The sequence below is a fragment of the Mytilus galloprovincialis genome, chromosome 1, assembly GCF_965363235.1.
Source record: "Mytilus galloprovincialis chromosome 1, xbMytGall1.hap1.1, whole genome shotgun sequence".
NCBI classification, from domain to species: domain Eukaryota; kingdom Metazoa; phylum Mollusca; class Bivalvia; order Mytilida; family Mytilidae; genus Mytilus; species Mytilus galloprovincialis.
Window position 1 is genome coordinate 96,511,185 of NC_134838.1, and position 23,384 is coordinate 96,534,568.

A 23,384-nucleotide genomic window follows, 5' to 3' on the forward strand; every position below is an offset into this window, starting at 1 on the left:
TAGAAAAATCAAAACAACTGAACCAGAAGGACAATCAAGAGCACGTAATTTATCCAAAACATCAAAGATTTTTTTACACTCCATAAATAGTTAATTCCACTATATTCATATATTTAATTACAATTGTTTATGATAAGTTCTTTAAAAGTAGTTAATGAACTTGTTACAATCACTGAAAGATTAGTTGTAGAACACTTACTAGAGATGAAACTATATTTATTTCATATCGGTTGAGAATAAGATTTTCTTATTGGATAAAAAGGGGTCACATGACATTCATTAATCTTCAGTAATAAATTCCATCGGTCATTAACAGAACAAAACGGACCAGAAAACCGGTCGTTAATGAACTTTTACATGATATGGACCGGTGGGGCGTGGTTTACGTCTGATAATCACTGTGCTTAAACGGCTGTGGGTAACTTAAGTTACCCACAGCCCAAGATGGAGCCGCCTTGCGTCGGTTAGATACTTTTCTTCTATAGAATAACAATACCACGAATGCATTAATTAAACAACTGAATTTAAAAGTTGTATTAATCGTTTAGGGAAACCCCTAAACTGGAAAGGTGATTAAATTCTACAAAATAAACGATCACAGCACGATTTTAAAAAACACTTAGGCTGTCCGTAACTTCAAAAAAGCTTGTCCGTAACTTTTTTCATCATACCAATAGAGATGTCCGTAACTTTCAAAGAATCGACATACGCGGATGTAATGTTTAAACTGATGATAGAGATTGCATCGAATACATATTCACAAAACGAAGTAGATGTCTAGTATGATATAATTCATTGTATCGATGGAAGACAAAATTGGGAAAAATATGAAAAAAATCACGATAAATCCGCAAAACTCGGGTCTCATTTTGTATAACGTCGGGGTACCCGAATCGCCTAGTTCGGAGGGTTGTTTCCGATCATAGCAGATAAACTGTTGAAACATCATTGTTCGTTTTTATTTTTGAACAAGTAGACTACACAAGTATTTTTTACACATACATGTAGCATGTATACACTTACTGATTTTCTGCCAGCAACGACAAGGGTAGCGTGAATCCGGGATTTTGGATGGGAACCCAAATTGCCCAGGCATGCAGTGGATAGCTATATAGACTATACGAGACTTAAGTGCACAAAATTTTTCCGTCTTTTTTGAAAAAGCCAAAAACACTTTTCTCTCATCCCCACAAAAACAAATCCCATCTGCATTGACAGTAAAATAAAAGGGGTGTCAATCTGGACACACTGGGACGTTGCGAACGGTGATATTGAGGCACACTGGCCAAGATTTACAGTAAATGGGAAAACTTAAAAAAAAGGACATTTTGTATAAATGAATAAACCTAGTTTTACAGCTAGCTGCATATTTCATGTGTATGCAAGTTGCTTTAAATCTCATTAAACTGAATAAAACTAAAAGACACAATAGGTAAAAGTCAGTGACATTAAAAGGAAAAGAGCAGTCAACATAGTGTAACAATTCGACATAGTATATACAAATATAAATAACTACGTAGGACAACAGGGTAATTTAATAGTCTAACAACCCCTGATAACATACAAAGAGAGAAAAAAAACATACTAGCAAACATATTCAAAAAATCATAACACTATAACGAACTGGTGGGATGTATAAATACCGAGCCGCGTCAAAGAGTATTCATCAAAATACACATAGAAAGAAACAGAGGTGAAGGTAGACCGCAAACATATATTTAAACTCAAAACATTAAAGAGTATGGAAAAGCCTTGGTCTGACAAGCGAAAAACGTCGATTAGACGCAAATCAGTAAATAAAAGTTCAAACCATAACCAGGATGGAGTACCACTAACCCCACATAAAACTTCTGTGGTGTAAGTATGATGCGTTAATAAAATCACATTTGGTGGTGAATGAGTAGTATAAACGGCCGCGAAGGTTACAAACATGATGTTAATTGTCTTCTAATTGTTGAAATTATAATTCTTAAAAATTTTAAATCAAAAGTTACCCACATCTAAAAATAAAGTTACGGACAGTCTGCTTAGTTTCGATCAAAAAGTTACGGACATCTTATGCATTTTTTAAAGTTGACCTTGCGCTTTAGTGAACTCTATACTTACAAATTTATGGTTATTGTTAGTCATTTCTTTATTCAATAATCCTATAAATATTTACATTCTGCATGAAAAACGTCGCAAAAGGTACATTTTGTATGAATTAAATATCACCGAGTTTAGAGTCCGCCATCTTGGGCTGTGGGTAACTTAAGTTACCCACAGCCGTTTAAGCACAGTGATAATGACCGTTGGGGGCGTGGTTTCCGTTTGATATTGACTGTTGGGGCGTGGTTTCTCTGTTAATGACCGATGGGGCGTGGTTTCTCTGATTAGAAAGATGTACCTTTTATAAAACATGTTACTGTTTTTAATATAACATTTAAGTTGTTGAATTGTTAATTATATTTTTTCGTTAATTGTAAAATTAAAGAGAACTTAATTAAGAATTTATATACTGAAAAATCGCACTAAAATGAATGGCAGTATTACTACGACTGGTCTTCACTCTTTACTATAGAAATCGTACAACTACTCGAGTTCGCTTTAGGCGTTTTGAATTTATGAGAATTTTCCAAAACATGGTCTCTCAATGAAATAAACATAATAGTTCTTGAAAAACTGGGCATTATCGTGATACATGGACTGCCCGTAGGACAGTGGTATTGACTGCGACAGCGATAATGACCTCGCCTGCGGCTCAGTCATTATCACTATCTTAGTCAATACCACTGTCCTGTGGGCAGTCCATATATCACGATAATGACCAGTTTTTCAAGAACTATTATATAATTAAATGTTGTTTTTTTGTGTAGTTTAGGTAGCCAATACATAGTAGGGACCTTCAAATGTTCAGAAGAAGCCTGAAGCTTTGATTTGGTTATGATATGTTTGTTAATTATATGACTCTCTGTGGAGCACCTGGACTTGAATGTAGATTAATTTAACATTTCCTTATTAAGAACGTTCGTGTAGTATTTACGGCATACCACCACCACATTGTTGGCTGCTTTGTCGGCCGGTACAAACACAAACCGGACGGCCGCTTTGAAAGTTCTTCAGTGACTCAATATTAACGCCAAAATATGCAATCTTTAATGACTTGACAACAGTATCGTAATTATATCCCTTCTTAATAAGTCTATTCAAAGGTTTTGTAAGTTTCTGAGGTGAATACTGACACCTTTGTGCTTTATAAAGAATATTTCCATAAAAAATTGGATGTGAAATACCTGAACGTATTAGAAGTCTGCATGTTGAGCTATATTTACGAATGATGTCTTTATACCGATGATAAAATTTAGTAAATGTTTTGACTAGTTTGTGATATCGAAAACCCTGGTGTAATAATTTTTCAGTAATACATAAATTTCTCTCGTTAAAATCTAAAACATTGTTACATCTTTGGTGACTTGACGACACTCTTTCCAATCTATATTAGATGGAGGACGATATTTTGCTCCTTTTTACAAAAAGTGGTTAACCTCTATGTCTTGGACGATATTGAGGTCCTCTGTAATAACATGGCCATAGGGAACGTATATAAACTTCGATGATTCACAGTATGTTTTAGAAACATTGAAGCCAACTGGTTTGGACGCTTTCTTCTGGTAAAGAATGGTCACACCAGGGATTTAAATATTTTCAAGTACTGAATGTATATGAGATTCAATGTGCATATATCACAGGCACTTGTCTTTTTCTATATATGTATTTTGTATACTAGTAGTTAATATTCTTCTATTTGTTAACCATATTTTCACTAATTTATGTTTTTCTTCTGACATCGTATCCTATGGTAATACAATACAACCGTTAGTTGTTTTTATTCAAAGCTTCTTTATTCTTTAGATTCCCTGAATTTCCTTAGTTGTCATAATGATGTGCCGTATGTGAACTGATTCTAACTTTCCTACCTTGTGTCAAATAGGAATAGCGAGACATTCAGTTATTTAAGCGTATGTAATTGTACTCTCGAAAGCAGTTTGAATAGATATAAGGGCAAGAACGCAATAAATAAGTTAAAATATCAAACTGAAACATTTCAAAACAAAAATAGAACACACAACTTGATACATATATTCACCAGGCGATCGTATTGATGTGGTCCCAGAAATATACTGTTGTAAGTCGTCAAGGTAAAATGTTCCCGAAAAAAATAAAGTTGCCATAAAAAATAGTTGGTATGTTCTCTGCTTAGTATATTTTTCGAGTTTTGACAACGTAGCTCAGGCATATTTCATTTTTACTATACAAATCCTTGGTTTCAGTAATTCCTATTATTCCACTGCATGATGATTTTGATAGCGAAATTATTTTTTGATTGGTTGAAACTATCACACGTGACGTCGAACAAAACTTCATATTCCCCTCAGGGCTGAGTATCATATTCCCCTCTGAACGTCGGGATTGCCTTGTGGAACGTTATTCACGGTCAATTTTAAATAAAACATTTTGATACGGTTTTTTTTGTTTTTTTTTTTAATTATTCTAAGTATAAAACAATTAGAAAAGAATAGATAGATAATTAACTTTAAATTGGTACTGATTGTCTGACATTGTGTATGTTGTGTTAAATTATAAACCAAAACGGATAAGAAAACAATTATGTATATAAACTCATCATATTCATAGATACATGGATTCAAATTTTATATATGCGCCAGACGAGCGTTTCGTCTACAAAAGAATCAACAGTGTCGCTCGAATAAAAAAATTCGAAAGGCCAAATATTCATCTTGAAAAGTACGAACTTGGTTGAAGAGCATTGAGGACTGAAAAATCCCAAAAGTTTGCCAAATACAGCTAAGGTGAATTTATATTCCGAAGTAAAAAAAAGTAAAGGTAGTGGAATAAAAGATTCATTTCCCTTTAGCTTCGTGAGATATGAAGATTTCAACGGTTCACCGTCAAAAAGTCATATATCCCTCTGACGATGCCCTCGTGAAATACAATTTTCATCCATTGCATGGCTTGATGATACAAATTACCTTATACTTTGATACATGTACTAAGACCAATTGGTGGCCACAATTGGCTGTTTTTTGTTATTTTATCAAGTTGCTTTCTCTTTGCACTAGTTGCATGCTCTAAAATTCTAAAATTTAGATTTTTTTATAAAGATACGATTTGTTAATGTTTAAACATTTTGTTTTATTAACTATATGGTATATAATTTTAAAAGTCATATAGGCCTAAATAAAATAAAATAAAAAGCAAAAGGACAAAGATATAAAATAAAAAGCAAAAGGACAAAGATATAAAACAAAAACATTGTTACAAGGAATATGTTTCCGGAAAAAATAATTACCGATAAAGTAAGCTGGTTTAGTATTTAGAATATCCATTTCAGTATTTTTATTTTCACCACATGTTCCCTTTTCAAATGAAAAGTAGTAAAATGTAACAGCATCAATTTGAAACGGAATAAAATTAAACAATTCCGAAATTATAAATTTTACCATTATCGTTTGATATAAGGTTTTTAAAGACGTTCGATTTCGAAACAATAGAGAGTACCATAAACATTTTGTCACGTGACCAAATATTAAATTTCTGCAAACAATATGATCAAAAGACTCCAAATAATTAGATGCCCTGGAGCGTAAACACTTCAGTGCAACTAGTTGTACACAAAAGACCACGTGTTAACATGTAGTTAATTGTTAATTATTGGTTTCTAAAGATTAATGAGTGAAACATCAAAGGAAAGCTGAACTGACATTTCATTTGTTTTCGATCCAAGATGGCGGGTCGAAATGTTCGACAACAGCAGCCTAATATATATGATACACCCGAAAAGTTGCAGTCAAACACTCTAAAGGTACATTCATCTGAATTAAATTTCAGTTATGCATCTCCCCATAACTTACACGATTGTCCATGACCTAATGACAGAACATTGCCGAAGAGATTTATAAACTTGACACAAAAAAAGACTGCACACTACTTTTCGCCAGCCACCACCTCACTTGTCTCAGTGGTCTTATAGCAGACTTGAAATGTATCTGTAACTTGAATGAATACAAACTGATCATATTCTTTCTTCTTCTTATCTGTAAGGCATACAACAGAAGGAATGAAACAGTCAGTGTATTACTAAAAGGTTCATAACCATTTATAAATATAATTTTTGTTAACGCCAAATTTTTTTAAAACTGATGTTTGTTTGGAAAAATTGTGTTTCAGAAAATTTTTCATAAAAGGCCTGTTCCGGGATACTGAATAAGAGGAACCTGTCATGTGACTTCAGTTACCACATGACAAAAAATTATTCATCATTTCCAACATTTTGTGTCCAATACATGTTGAGCAAATGGGTGAAAAAGTTTGATCTTATGCCGCACAAATTCAATATATTTAGGAAATTAAAATCTAATAAGATGGTCACCCTCCCTCAGTTGTACAGGAATTAAAATTACATACTTACGGAACAGAAATTATTTCTATAATTCCCTACAGAATGATGAGTATGAAAGCCCTGGAAACTTTCAATAGAGCAAGGATACAGATCTGCCTTCTATCTGATAAATGTAAATGACGTTATAAAGGCGTAATTGAAGAACTTTTCCGGTGAAAGACAGGATTCCAGGAATGACGTATAGGGTGCATTCAAAGAGATAAAAGTACCCTTTAATAATAATTTATGAAATAAAACTGCTAGTAGCTATAGCCGTAGTAGGTATTGCATGATATATAAAGTACACCCTATTGCCATATGGAAATCTGCGCTGGTTGACCCGAGAATATGCATCTCTTGAAATATTGACGTCCTACAAGAACTACATTTCCATTGTGGCATCAGATATTTTGTATTTTGACATCACAATTTTTAAGGGAACCTTTCTGATGTCCAGTAACAGTGATCTGGAAGGATTTTTCTCAAAAGGCCCAAGGTCCCCCATAAATAAATTCAATGTCAGAGCCATTTTAAAAAATAATGCCTATGGGTGATAATGGGTCATATTGTCAAATGAGTGGGCCATTTGAATTGACTACAAAAAAAAAAAGAAAAAAAGTGTATATTTCAGCAAAGAGGTGGTGGTACTTGCCTTTATGATTTGAAATAATATCATGGATATTGTTCCTGTGATTTTGTAATTTCAATTTCAATGAATATACAATAACTTCTTTCAAACCGGACAATATTTAAGATAACCTTTATTAACAATGTTTAAACTGTTACTGTTGCCTTGTTCGTGTTCATGTTTTTTTTACATTAAATTTGGGTCTTTGTTGATACCATACTTATTCCAGACGTTCCATTTTAGAGGATGTTTCTGACATTTCCTCTGCACTTCTTGTATTAATCAATTTTACCAAACTTTTAGTTGGATTCTGTTGGCTTGTAGAGAAGAATTTCACAAGCCGGACAGCAAATGTACAAGCAATGGCTGTATGACTTTTGGTTTTAAGCGTGAAGACTGTTGTTTAATTTGTTTAATTCAAAACCATTTTATGACATGTATGACACACAGATATTCATATTTATTAATTTTCTTTTTCAGAGACATCCAAAGATGGATTTGAGCAAAAATGAATTATTGAAATTGTTGAGTTATCTTGAAGGTGAATTGCAAGCCAGAGAGGTTGTCATAGCAACACTTCGGGTAAGTGTTATAGTAGTGTTGGATAATCGGTTGAAATTACCAACCGATTATCTATTACAATCGTTTGACAGCAACCAACCGACTATCGGTTATAATCGCATCAGAATACTTTGCCCTTTTTTTAAATGAAATCATGCATTTTAGTCTCATTGGTCATGTCTAATGTGTATATTCCATTTCATTGCAGAGTTTTATATGTTAATATTTGATCTTCTGTTTCCTTTTCATATTTTATTTAGCAATTATAAAAATGAATTAATTAGAATCTAGATTCAGATTGAACATATTTTATCTCATAATTACAACATTAATTACCAAGAGTGACACTAACTTTTCTAAATTTCAATGGTGTAACTCACATTATAATTTCAATAACTTAGCGGTATAAACATTTGAATGTTTCACAGTAAGAAAAGATATATATAAAGTATTTTACTTTAAGAAATTTAAGATTAACAGAAAAAAATAAAACAATGCATTTGCATTGAAATATATACAGTAAACAAAGAGGATCCAGCCAATGTCTGTTAATTCGTGTAGAATGCTTTTTTTTTTTCACTTTATGATCATCATTTTTCTGTCAATTGTGTCAAGCGAGCGTCTGAACTTTTAATTGCAAAAATGCGGAATTATTACATAGTTGAACCGTATCCGATCCGTGATTCTAATGTATTTCAATGGCGGACAAATTTCAGAAAATTTACAAACTTAAACGATGTTTGACAAGCAATTTGGGAAGGAATATGACGCTTTTGACGCTACTAATGGATAAAACATTAATAAAAGGCAATTTGCGACACGCTCTAATGAAGTAAAGAAATTATTTTGTCTAAAATCTGAAGGATTTCATGTACGCTCTCAAGTAACAAGTATCCGGTATTGAGAGAGTATTTCATACAAAGTTATTTATTTTAAAGATCAATCTGTATATATATAGTCAATACTTTTGTCACGTTTTAAAGGGGAAAAAATGGTTTTGTCTTTAATTATAGGATGTTTGACATTGTTATTGTCATCCACTGATATTTTTTGTTGCAATTTGTTTGACTGAGCAAATAAAATTCAAACCGCAAATGGACCGGAAGTTGATACGCAAAAATTTCGGAAACTATAGCGACAATCGATTGAACAAAATCCCAATCGATTATCGACATCGTGAGGCCCAACCAACTGATTTCCGACTTATTCCGATCATCGGAACAACACTATGTTATAGGGATATTAAAATGATTTTTAAAAGACAAGCAATACAAGTCTTATTTTATGTATTTGGGGCAGTTTTATCAAGTCAAAGTTTTCTTTTAACAATCAATGGTTGAAAGTATTTTTAAACAATACATTTAAAAAAAAAAAAGTCTTCAAGTAATAAGACGTTAATTTTGTTTTTAAACTGGTCTATTCTTAAGATTATGACCACACAATTTGTCCTATTTGGATTATGTTAAATGTCAGAAAAAGATGTACATCATCACTATTTTCTTGACAGTCACAATGCAGGTCTCCCCACAAATGGCATATACATGTAGCATTCTGGTTATCAGGAAAGTTTGTAAAGTACAAATTTGGTCTTAGATATATGCAACATCACATTCATGTGCATCCATAACACAACCTATAAAAAATCTTATTAAATAATATCTATCACATATATCACATTACCATGATGTTGAAAGGTAATAAAAATTTAGTGGTGATATTTAGATGTGGAAGTCGGTCAAATGACTTTATACAAATCAAGTAATTTCCAATTGAAAAAACAAAATTAATTTTATATATATACATGATATATATCCATTCAAAAACACTGTCACTAAAATTTCTTTATACTTTAGAGAATGAATCAAAGATCCAAATGACCACCTCTTGTCTGTCATTTGTCATCGTTGAATTTTACAAAAATCTTCTCCTCTGAAAGTTCTGTACCATATATTACCAAACTTGGCCACAATCATCATTAGGGTATCTAAATGTAGTTTACATTAAAACCATATATAATATATAAATTAAATAGGATTAGCAAGGCAAGATCCACAAACAAGTCAAATTTTGCAGATGTAGTTATTATTGATTAATGGATTGATTGTTTGTTGCTTAATGTCCAGTGGTAAATATTTTATGCATAGTCAGAATGATTTATATTTAAATATAGTTAGTCTCTATTCATAGCTGTGATTGCCCCTATATGAGGATTTTTATACCTCTTGTGTTTTGTGCAAAAATTAAAGAGAGAAACTAAACAGACTATAGCTAAATGATCATTAATACAAGATAAACAAAAGAGAAATTTTTGTCACAAATTCTATTCTTGCATACAATATTGGAGAGACCATTGTTGATTATGCACATAGACCTTTGTGAGGGACACAGGCTGGAAAGAGCCCCTAGTTCTTTATTATAACTATTAATTTGACTTTGAATTGGTTTATATTTTATGGCCAAAAAGATTGAAATGCAGATGATTACCACATGATCCATCATCAAACTAAATTGTAAGTTGTATTAATTTTTTTTAATTGTCAGTTCTCAATATACATGTACATGATATAGTTTGATTTGTGTGCATGTTGAAAATTGAAAAGTTTTTCTTGATTTTCTAGTCTGAAAAAGCCAAACAACTTATATATCAAGCAAAATATGGAAAAGTGAATACAACAGATCCATTCTTAGCTTTACAAAGAGACACTGACAGATTGAACGATAACAGTTTTGATGAAGGTGCTATAAAATCTATGTATGACAACCAACTGGCTCAATTAGAAAATTTGATAGCGACACAGAGAAAGGCACAGATGAAAATGAGGGAACAGTGTTCTGTAGCTGAGAAAAAACACAACAAGGTTTTTATACAGCCATATAAATTCATCTGTTTCATGCATTCTTTGATACATTTTACTACTGTAAACCAACTTAATTTTGAAGATACATTATACTTTATTTATGAAAAGGAATATTTAAACCACAATACAGTGTTCTCCCCAGGATTTTTTCAAGGCGCAAAATTCAAGAGCTCGTAACTCCTTTTTTATAGTGAACTTTTATGATCTGAATCAATCAGTCATAAATCATAACATGCAATATTGCTTTGTGTTGTGTGTTTAATAATGCAGAGTATTAATGAATTTATACAAGAATATAATAGATATATGAAATAAATTGATTTAAAAACACAAAAGTTATTTAAATTCAGTCAATTAAAGAAGTCAAAATATAAATATTCATCTCTGTACTCTCTGCTTCTTCTAGGGATATTGTTTCAAGATAGTGTTATTTTGTTGGACAGTCTGTTCTTCAACGTTGTCTTAATCCTCTTCAGGGTTGAAAACCCCCTCTCAATCATGATAACTTTTGCTTTTACCCCCCTTAACATTTCTAAGCCATGAAAACTCAGTCACTGAAACCAGAAACATGGTGCTTGCTGTTATCACTTGCTAAAACTTTAGCTCAGTTGGGATTAGGAGAAGCAATTATAACATCTGCTTATACTGACAGCTGAGTGTAGAGGGAGGTGTATTCCCCTTTTCATTAGAAGTCATTGATCTGAAGAAAAAAAACCTTCTACTTCCATCATGTCTTTTGCTTAGAATTCACCCTTTGTTATTTGCAGAGAACATGTTCATTCAGAATTAATAAAATCGAATATGGTTAAGATAGTTGGTATACAACTTTTTAAAACAAAAATATTTTAATGAACAGCTGACTAGTTTCCGTAGTTTGACATTAATTTACGCTTCCGTGTGCATTATTGTTAAAAACTATCTTTGGCAGGTAGATATAAACCAAATTTCGTTAAAGTTAAGACCAGTGGAATTATTTACTAGTGACATTATACAGAAGCCGCGGCGATTCCGTACCCGTGTTGATTGTCACATAATATGTTCCCGACGCACGAACTCACGATCGATGTTCAATGATCATTTTATTTCTAAAAATATGACAGTTTGAAACGAATTTACCTTGCAAGCAACATTTTTCACTTTCAATTAAAATAAATCGCTTCTCGTTATCTTTATCAAAGTTTATTTTAATTTTTTCAACTACAAATACTCTCATTCATAATTTTCATCGTAAATATCTTTAGCAATGTGTATTCAAATCTATCACGTGTATTGAACACGTTCATTGGTCGTGTTTAAATAGATTCTTCTTCTCGACCAATGAAAAAATTCGTTATCTAAACGGTCAAGTAATCACACACGATGCTAAATACAATCTATTTGCGATCTATTTCTTCAATTTCTACACTGAAGTTTTTATTTTTTTAAATTTTCTGTTGAAAATATCTATCTTCTTGATGATCATTTACGCTATTACATGATAACATAGTCCGATAAGGCTGAGATAAGCGTGGCTCAGGCAGAGACATATATACACATATGTGTATATAATATATGTCTCTGGCTCAGGTAAAACCATATTATCAGATATTGCGTAACACTGACCGACCTCTCAGTGGTGATCAGCAACTTGACAATTTTAACTAACATTTATAATGAAAATGTGAAAATTCACACGCTGCGGGATCAAGTAGTAAGGGACAGCGGTCAATTAAGACGCTGCAGGATTAACGAAAATATTATGAAGGCGCTGCGGTGCCGCAGCGTCATATCGGCCTGGGGAGAACACTGCAATATATATGTAACTGGGATAACTGCATCTAATTCATAATCAAACATTTACAAAGGCTATGTAATCTCCATAGCATAACACCTTTTGGATTAAAATTTGAGAACAGAGCTTAAAGACGCCTTTGCAAACATTAGCAGATATTGTCGTAATTGGTTACCATACAAGTAAAACACCTATTTTATTTAAGTTCAAGGTCACTTGATAGTGTTCTAATTATTAGAGTGAATACTTCCTTAGCATTGCTTTTAGAATTTAGACCATTTTATATGAGTCAATGAAGTGTCTTATTAGTATTTCTGATTTTGTTTTAATGTATAGGTTTGCCAAGAATTAGAAGATGAGAAACGTAAACATGCTCATGATACTGCACAAGGAGATGACGTTACATATATGTTAGAGAAAGAAAGAGAAAGATTAAAACAAGAGGTACATACTATTGAAAAAGAAAAACAGGTTGTAAAATGTGGTGTACTACTTTATGATAATATTTACAAACCTGTGTGATACTGTTGGTGCTCTCCTGTTTTATCTAATGCATAAACCCAGATTAAAAGATTTTAATGGAAAAGCAAGAAAATATTTTCTGATATACTGAATACATGTTTTTCATTTTTGCAAGGTTTGTCTTTTTGAATTGCTTATAAGGCTTTCAACAATTTCCTAAAGATAGAATCATGGTAAACAATTCTAACTGTTACTTTTGAAATAAAGCAAATTTGGTAGAACAAGGATTGTAGCTTCACAGCAGGTCACTTGTGGACCCTCTAATGAATTGCTTGTGTTCTGTCATGTACAGACAATGTTCATTTTATTTACAATTTTCATTTTATTAAATGTCTCTAGTCTGACTGTACATAAGTTCCCTATAAGATGCAAATGTACACATGTATCATGTAGATTCCTGTTCAGCAATACAATAACCTCTGTCAGCAAAGGTTGATTGTCAAGAGACAGGTAGTTAATTTACTTTCTTCTTTAATTGTGCTGCTTTTGAGATATGCACATTTCAGCATGTTCAAGGAACATACCACAAATAAGAAAAAACACAAAAGCTACATTAAATGTTGACTTTGGTTATTTGTCCAAAACAAAGTCCAATGATATTAAGGTTATTTGATGAAGAAAATGAATCATGAGAGAAATGAAATTTTTCATTTACCTCTAGAATGCAGAACCATAGGACTGAGTAACAATAGAATTTAAACAGTAAAAAAAAATATTATAAAATAAATTATGGGGGAAAAAGAAATAGAAAAAAAAACCAGCAGGTCGGGTCAGATATCTTACAAATGCATTGACAAAAAAAAACTGCTAAGAACATTTGGCAATTTGTATTCTTAATGAAAAATAAATCTACAGATGTACATAAATTTATTTTCTTCATTTGGTTTCCATTGGTTTCTAAAGTCTTTCATGCTTTTCAAACTAACAAAGTTTGAGTTATATCAGGTATGCACATGTTTTATTATTTTGTAGATTGATTATGAAAAGAATCAGAATAAAAAGATTGAAAAAGATCTGAAGAAAACGCTAGCAAGTCTTGAAGAGGAACGTGCTAATTCTGTGAAACATAAACAGGTTGCAGTAATGCTTATAAAGGAACAAAAGAAACTGATAGAAAAATTAATTCTTGATAGAGAGAAACTGAAAAAGTATGAAAACGCTCTAAAAGAAGAGAAGAACAAACATGTAAATGTTGTGGAAGGACTTGTGGAGGAGAGTAAAAAATCATTGAAAATGGAGGCTGTGATGGAAAAACAGTGTAGTGATTTTGATGTTGAAAGGGAACAATTAAAAGGAAAGCTTGCCAAAGAGGAAGCCAAAAATAAAGAACATCAAATTGAGATAGAATCATTGAAAAAGCAAATAGAAGCCTTACAAAAACATGTTCATAAAGATTCTATACAGAGCATTGAAATTAGGTCAACAGCATCTCCACGTCAATCAGCAGATGTTTCACCAAAAAATGTGCCAAAACAGAGTGACATGAATGTGATAACAGACACTCAAAACAGAGTAATGTCTCCTGTTTATACTGAGAGTGAGGTTCAAAGGAAGGCTCGTTCTATAACAATGTCTCCGGATAGATCCAGGGAAACTTATGCAAGGAAAAGTAATTCTGATGTTCGTTTTGCACCTGTTGGTGCTGCTTCAAATGACAAAATGGGTTTAGAAACTACTAGAGGTGGTTCTAAGATGTCATCCATTTCTTCAACAACGATATCAGGAGGTGGAAAAGTTCTGACTGTTAATGTGAGTGGTCATCCAAATGTTAGTCTTTCATCTGGGAATGTGTCGCCGAGGAAAATGGTACCAACAGGTCGTGGTACTCCACCCCCTTTACCACCCAACAAACCAGTTTTGTCAGCCGTATCAACCTCAAAACCAGCTCCGCCCCCAAAGGTGGGTATTTCATTAACCAAAGATGGGGCCGCTAGGTCACCTAAAGCAGTACATATACCTGTCAGTGTGGTGCACAGCAGTGGGACTGAAACCTCCTCGGTCAGGAAACCCACCACACAGGTTTGTGTGAATGCAAAATAAAAGGACATGTTCAAGTTTGTAAATAGAATTTTTGAATGAATCTCAGATCATTTGATGGAAAAATTATAAAATTCAAATTTATTACTTATGGGCATAATAAAAGCTGCATTGCAAATTTAATTTGTGTGTTGGAATCTCACGCAAGCAACAAACATTTATTTTATATATCAGGTAGTTTTTCCATCATTTGTTATGATGTATGTGTCTTTTCACTGAACCCTCTCGACTAGAAATCCATTTTATTAACATAATGACCTTTAATTCAAATACGTTATTCTGTGAAATCCATAATTTACATTATACATCTACATGCAGATACCCTATCAGGGAGTACTTTTACAATTATGTGCTACATGGAAGGTTCAGTGAATGGCCCAACATTTTTATTAACAAGGTGCAATATTGTTTTACAGTTACTTTGTGTGTGTTTGCAATTTGTTTGTTATTGATACATAACTTTGTTCCTTTATTCAGTTTGCTCATGCACATGTAAATTCATAGAAACATGGTTCACTGGATGGAAGCAGATAAAGATATATCATTGCATGTTGCCAGGCAAAAAGGAATGTTATAAGTTGGCAAAATGCTGTTGCATTGCTGGTGAAGTTTTTATTTGAAAAATACATTAAACTTCATTTATTTCACTACACTACATGTATCATTTAGAATGGCATCACAATTTTTTTATTCATAAGACATGTTAGAAATGCTTATAACAAATTAGGTAAATTGAATATTGTTTTCACTAAAGTTTACTTGAATTTTCCTTTTAACTTTTTAAGGTAAAATTTCCATTTTTGAATTTCTAAACAACTTACAAGAATAGTTTTATCAGAATAAAATAATTCATAATTGAACTACTGATAAGCTTCAGTGACTATGATTACAGAAGGAAGCTGGTTTAATAGAGACTAAAAGAGCTCCTACCCTTAAGCCTGTATTTCTAGCTAAATACAGGAGACTTTATTCAAATATTTCCAGTTTGTTTCTAAATTTGTTAAATCTTTTCCTGTAAATCAGATTAATAAAAAAAATAATTAATTTTAAGGCATTAACTACAAAAGTGTAGCTTCTTATTTAAAAGTGAAAAGAAATATGGAACATGTAAGTTTTTTCTCTCATTTTGTTACTTTGAAAGAGGACTAATTGGTTGGTTAAAATAAAATTAATGATATGAGCATTCTTGAATAAACTATAGGGCATTTTGCATTTTTTACGCTTTGAGTTATGCTTCTACATGATAATTTAAAAAAAAGGTTGTATTCACTATTGAGGTTGTTAGCTTCATTTAGTTTAGTTCATATTGCATTTTACAAAAGTGCAACAGATATCTTTTTGACTAGTTTTACAAACATTTTATCTACCCTTATGTGATATTTTTGTACTTATTTAAGGTTGTATTCAAAGTCCAAATTGAATGGACTTGGTAACATTAACAAATTATTTATTTTAAGAACTGCCACTTCATTACAAAGTTGACATGAAGATAATCAGATCTAGTCACTTTCATAACATTCATGTAATAACCATGATATTAAATCAGTTTATAAAGTTTATACATTTTTTTGTAGAACAAAAATGTATTAGGAAAATGTTAGAATATTATCTCTAGCTGTATGACTCACAAAACAGAGAATTAACAAAGTTTAGCATTGAATTTTTAATCATCTGACCCTTAGGCCAGGCTTGAAAAGTTATATGTTTATCCATAATTTTGGCCCCTCTCAGGGCCATGTTCTTCCAAGGCCAATAACACATAGTACTGTCTTTTCACCTGTCTTGTTAAAGCTTCATATTATTTTACACCATTATTTTCTTAACAACAACTTAAAATTCTTGAATATTAAGAACAATGAACGAATATTTACACTGTAATTTGAATATCAATGGAAAATATTTTCTTCTCATCATCCGAAGGAACCAGGGCAACTTTCAATGACTTTAAAGAACAGAGGATTTTTTTTATTTCAAAATTGAATTAAAGCTTCCAAAATTATTTGTATTGGGTGAGCAGGTTTTTCTCTGTAACATATTGTTTTACAAGTACTTATAAAGAAAGCAATATTACTAAATTTTTTCATAATTTAAGCTGCCTTAGTGAACAACAGCAGGATGCCAAAATATTACACACTTAATTGTGTGTAGTAAATTCATATACCTGTTATTAATTATTTAACCAATGCATTCTCCTATTTATATAGCTGTGTATGTTATAAATCATCTATAAAGCATATTATTGTATAGCAATATAATATTTCCCACAGAAAGTAACCAAAAGTTAGCGTGCAATAAATTCTAATATTGCACTAGTGCAATAAATCTTCAAAATTCATGACGTCATTAACAACAAAATCTTAGTTTAAACCAATTTTTACTTTTAAATATTATATTGCTATACAATAAAAGGGTTATTGCATGAATATTGGGGAATATTGTCCCTCATAGAACATATATTGCACTCGCAAGCTCGTGCAATATAAAATTCTACTCGGGACAATATTCCCCAATATTCATGCAATAACCCTATAATATCATCCATACAGACAGTTCAAGTTCACTATATTTTCCATTTTCACGATCAACTATAAAAAAAAAGTCAGTTTTGGCCATTCTCTTCAATTGTAATGTCAATAAATCAAGATCTATCTAGGGTGCTAAAATTTCATTGACTAGAAATTTTACTACAGTGATAAAGGATATTTTTAGGAATTGGTTGATGTATTAACTCGGTTGACTCACAAAAATGTTGAACAAAGATTAAAGGACTTGGTATATAAAAAGACCAAGTGGAAAGTCTAACTTGCACATCATTAAACTCCATAAGAATTACCTGTATTGAAATTAACGCTAACAAATAAAGTATGTCTTAACAACATTGAAATTATACATCTGTAAGCTTTAATTAAACTTTGTCTTTTATAAGTATGATGTTATAAAATATTCATATAAATTGATTTTGTAGCACCCTTTAGTTTCCCAAGTCAGTTTATTGTGCTATAGACATCATGATTTTCGTTATATGGACTATCTAGGAAATATCTGGTAATAAGACTAATCAGTCTAATATATTCCCTTGTCACCATGTTGTTTTAATGATATTTATTGATATATGATAAAATGGTTTTGTCAGATTTTTTTCGACTACGAATCTTGGTATTTACTGTAGATATTTGAGAACTAATAAATCTTTTCTTTTTAGTTTCTTTAAATTATTTGGAAAATACAATAATTAAAAGAAGCTAGTCACTTTCTTATGTTCATTTCTTTAAAAGAAGACTGGTTTTTCTAATTTTCTAAACTTAATCACTAAAACTTTTTAGAAGACTTAAGACGGGAGACTTTTATCTGAAGCACGACAATGGGACAAATTAATGTCTCAGATACACAAGTAATTAATAAAGCAAAATTGAAATTGAAAATGATATTTCATAATTAAGATGTAGAGCCTTTTTTCATTTTTTTTCTTGGATTTTTAGTTTGTTTGACAAAGGGATGGTCTGTATAAATATACAATATTCATTAAATTTAATTGTCTTTTCTTCTCTGGATATGTTTAAATGCTTCTGTTTTACAAGCATTAAAATTATAAATAAGAATCAGAGATATATCAGTTTAATTATAAATTGGTTTATAAAGGCTTGGAATTGGGGAAAGGCTTGCAATATTTTTTTAAACAAATAATTACTGTACAAGAAATAAGATATATACATGCTTGGAATTGTTGAATATTATCTGTTGTTTTGAATTCTCTATAGAAACAATATAAAATATAATAATTATGCTGTTCAGGTAAAGTTTCAGAATATTCTTTGCAATTTTAAAAATAGTGTCAAGTTATAGTTATTAAAAAAAAGTCCAGGTTGAATATTTTTCAATTAAAGTTTGAAATTTCAATATAAAAGCAGATTTATTTTTAAGATTGAATTAATAACTGTCTTATCATAGTCAGATTTAAATTGCTTTAAAATTGCAGAAGAATCTCTGAGCTTCACCAAAGTTTTATAATAATATTATGATATGTGCAATATTAATGTATTATTTAGAGAGGAAATAACTTCCTTCTTTTGAGGAAGAAGTACACATTGTATATTTTAGTGTATTTAATAAATTTGTATATTTTACTGGTATGCAAATAAATTATGTAGAAAAAGTTGTCATATTGCATTTACGAATGTTTTTTCCTTGTTTAATTTGGTGGGTACTTATTTTGTGTGGAGAGGCATATTCTTTGTCTTTATGTTGCTCTGAAATTGTTAAGATATGTTAGGAGCAAAGGTTCTGTATGTTTTTCACTTATTGTTTCTCAAAGTTCACCTAGAAAAAAATCTTTTTTAAGTTGTAGAATCATGGATCATTTCATTATCAGCAGATTATAGAATTATTGAGCAAGAGTTATGTCCCATTATATGAGAACTTGAGGTAATTTATAGTTTTCCAGTAGATAAGGTTATGCTTGTAGAAGATCTGGCAACTTTTTATGGAAAATAAGTGTCAATTTAAGAGTATATATGAATGAGACAGCATTGAATACATTTTAAGACCTGCACAACTGTCTTTCATTCTCATTTCACTGACTCTTCTGGAATGATTTAAGCAATGAATTTATAACAACGTTATTTGGTTTAAAAGAAAATGGTTGAATTTATTTTATAGTGTTATGGAAGTCTGATAAAAGTAGTGAGACATTGATTATGTTCATATATTGGTTTATGGTTAGTCTCAAGTGTCAGATATCCTAGAAAAATTCTGATATCAAATCCAGCTATGCTGTCAAGTTTGACAGATGAGAATAAGCAAAATGTGAGAATTCCTGGCACCTTCAGGCTTCAACTACCAACTGAAAATGTTCATTACTACTGAAACTCAAGAGGAAGAGTCCAGGAATGACACTGTTGGAATCCAAAATTTTCTGCTTGGAACTCAAAAGTGACTACAAGAGAGCCTCTGTGAAGACATGGTACACACACATGTTCCAGTGTTTGAAGAAAATACTAAAAAAATCTTAAAAAAAGAATTGCTTGCATTAATATTTTAACTATATAGCTGAATCTCATCTCTACAGAATATTCATCTGCTTTTCAAGACAAAAATATGAATTTTTAACAAAAACTCCAAAGTAGTTGATACTTTTCTAAAAAAAAAAAAAATCAAAATGAGAAGCAGTTGAAATGTATTAGTTTGATTGTTTATAATTGGCTTTTTTGCATGGACTGTTGTTATATTCTGTATGTAGAATCAACCTATTTTCTGTTATTTTATAGAATATTTATATTATTTTTTGTTTTATATTTATTTACATTTATCTTATAAAAAATTCTATTATAGAAATTTGCATGTTTCGTTGTAAAACTAACATGTATGTTTACATTCATTTAGCATGTTATTGGTTTGTTTAGTTGTTTTCATCTGTTATAGTGAATGTTGAATGTTTTCATTTGAATTTTTCTGTTTCTTAAAATCAAAACTTAGTACATTCAAATTGCTTTTTTACACACAGGTTTCAAAACACATTTTCAAGTTTTTATTATTTTTAAGGAACCATTATCATTGTTATTATAATGTATTGTATTCTTAAAGTTATTTATTCATGAAGACTCATTTTTTTTGCTTTGAATGTTTTAATTAACTTTTATGTATATTAATATTTTTCATAAAACTTACCAGCAAAGATATAGATACATTCACATTTCTGATATCTTGAAGTTAAATAAAAACTGATTGAATGATTTCTTTCACAACACATTTTCAATTCGAAATAGATAAATAAATCTAAAAAAATAAATTGCTGAATGACTAAATACCAGTGATACATTAAAACATCTCATTCATTCTTCATTGATACATATTCATTATTTTTAGACCAATTTACATTTTAGTTAACTGATATTCATTTTAGTGTTTTGCATGTATTGTTGTAAAAATCTTTTTATTTTGGCTGAGCATTGTTGCATGTTTATTATTTGCAGTCAACTCCTGAGAATGCTGCTTTAGATGTTGAAACACCCCCTACTTCCTCTGATCCTTTGGAATTCCTTGGGCCAGAAATGGCTGATCTACAACAACTTCTTACTACTATTATGTCAGGTAAATTCTGTCTTCTTAAAACAGTACCAAAGTAGTATACTTCAACATAGTGGAATTCAAGAATATATAATTTAGATCTGACTAATCTACTGCTAATGGACTATTCATTCTTTTGATCTGTAAGCTGCAAAGAGAAATTGAAAGAAAGTCTGATTTCTGAAGTTAAGAATAAACATTTTGAGAAACATTATGTTGAATTACTTTTTTTTATGAAATACATGCTTTTTGATTTTAAAATATTTATATTTTGATTTACATAATATGCATACAGCAACTAGTTTTGTCTGTATATCAATTAAAGTACTAAACATTTGGTTGAATTTAATTGATTTGCAGACAAGACATGTCTTTCAAAATTTTTTACACCAAAAAATTAGCAAAAAAAAAACCCAATTGTGTGTGGCCTACCATTCTGTTGTTGATAACTGGTAGTACATCTCAACTTCTTATGATGGTTCTGCTTCAGAAATTGGTCTGATAATGCAGTTTAAAATTTGAGAAAATCTCTTCAAATTTAATATCGTATTTTACTATGATGAAGTATTCTGTTTTAGATTGTTATGGTAGAGGTACTTTTTAGTGATCTATATAGGCTATGGTGTTATTTTCACTCTTTCTTCATTCACATATCTGGTGTCTTGATAAAAATTCTTTAACTATATCTAGCACTTTACCAAAGATGAGAATAGTTGACATGAACAGTACTGTAGGTGTAATATGCCAATCGTTAAACCATTATTGATAAATAAATTATACCTGAATATTTACCATAACTGATTGGTAACCACTAAACACCAAAAGTTGTGTCAATCTGCAACACATAGATAGGTAACAGCGACAAATTCAGGTAAGTTACCAATAAACAAGGAAAATAAAAAGACCATGAATGAACAAACATTCTTTCTTCATGTCCTACACAAACATGACATTTTTCTACTGATTTTTTTTTTCTGAGTATGTTACTGCTTCACAAATGACTCATTACAGGAATACAAACTTAATAGAATTACTCCTACAGAATTTAAAATTTTGCTTCGATTAAATAATAAAATTTAAACAATAATGCCACACAGGATTTTCACAAGAGATTATGCAATTTTTTGGAGGGAACTGGTGCAGCACAAAAGAAAACAGTCCTACTAGACTATGTGTCTGTCTGCATTACTCTTCTACAAGCATTTACCAGAAAGTTTTCATATTTGTTTCTCACCAAGTGTAGTTGGCTATACTACAAGCAATTTTGATTTGTCAATTTTTGTAAGCATTATGGTACTTAACCACATTGATCTAATGTAGTATAATGTCATCTTGTGAACAACAATACTAACTGAAATAATTTTCAGTCTTGGTGAGATTGTTTGTTGTCATGCGTAGTTGCCCATACTGTATCACCATTTTGATTTCACAATTATCCATTACCTATGGTTTTAAGGGACCTCGGTAGCCAAGTGATCTAAGTGGTTACTCCTGTAATCATTAGCCAGTCTACACTGAGGTTGTGAGTTCTAACCCAGCTCATGTGGGTGCACTTGACTACAATGTTAGTTGACTAGGATTGTCAGTTTCCTTACCAAAGGTTGTGGTTTCTCAGTGCACCCTGGCTTCCGCCACTAATAAAAAAATGGCCACTTTGAAACAGCCAAAAAGCTGTGCTAAAAAGTGGGTTAAAACATAGAAAACCACACCAAAATCAATTGGTAGGTAGTTATATTAGCAAAGGTAAATCTCATTTCCATGGTGATTTTGTGTTCCTGTCTCCTCAGTCATGGTCCATTTACTTTGAGTTTTTTCCTACCTATTACATGTTAAAATTTGTGATCATGTCAACTGAGAGAAACCACTTATGTAATGTCAATGATGCATTTGCATTATTATTGAAACATCTCAATTTAATGGAGATTATTAGATCCTGACTTCTCAGACATGGTTCATCGGCTTTGAACTTTTAAATATAGTTTACATGCTCAAGTTTGTGAATAGACTATTAAGAGTAAACACTAAGTCAATGATATTTGGAAAGCAGTTGTACAAGCATTGGCACATCTTAATTCCTGAGAAATCATGAGAAAAGAATCCACTTTTGAAACTTAAATGGTTTACATGTTGAAGCTTTAACATTTGATTTCATCATAACTATTTTTAAAATATTGAAATTACAAACAGGGGTCATAAATGTGTCAACAGTTTATTTGCCCATTGTAGCATGGTGACATTCTTAAACCTATTGTTTTCTTCCTAGCCACTGTGATGGTCCCATTAATTATACAGTAACCCAACAATACAAAAAACTATAAGATGCTTATTTTCTAAATGATTAGATATTTGTTTTCCTTTGATTTGCATACTTCATTTCAAATAGATTTCATGCCAAGCCAGGTTATTATTAATGGAACCGTTCCAAAACAGATAACCAGATATGTCTTCACGTGAACACTGTAAAATTATTTTTATCTTGTCATATATAAACACTGCATGATACTC

The 23,384-nt window shown here is 31.2% G+C and overlaps 1 protein-coding gene across 2 annotated transcripts in view; it reads left to right on the forward strand.

The window, feature by feature from the left end:
- The first annotated feature begins 5,555 nt into the window (after nt 1-5,555).
- LOC143046025 (cortactin-binding protein 2-like) overlaps nt 5,556-23,384 on the forward strand; it is a 42,489-nt gene continuing 24,660 nt past the window's right edge. The window contains exons 1-6 of one of the 2 annotated variants that reach the window (XM_076218979.1): nt 5,556-5,863; nt 7,548-7,649; nt 10,247-10,486; nt 12,594-12,701; nt 13,752-14,798; nt 20,786-20,903. In XM_076218979.1, the coding sequence (XP_076075094.1) occupies nt 5,786-5,863; nt 7,548-7,649; nt 10,247-10,486; nt 12,594-12,701; nt 13,752-14,798; nt 20,786-20,903 (1,693 nt within the window). In that variant the 5' untranslated portion in view covers nt 5,556-5,785. The remainder of the gene's footprint in view (nt 5,864-7,547; nt 7,650-10,246; nt 10,487-12,593; nt 12,702-13,751; nt 14,799-20,785; nt 20,904-23,384) is intronic. The other variant, XM_076218986.1, reaches the window with a different exon arrangement.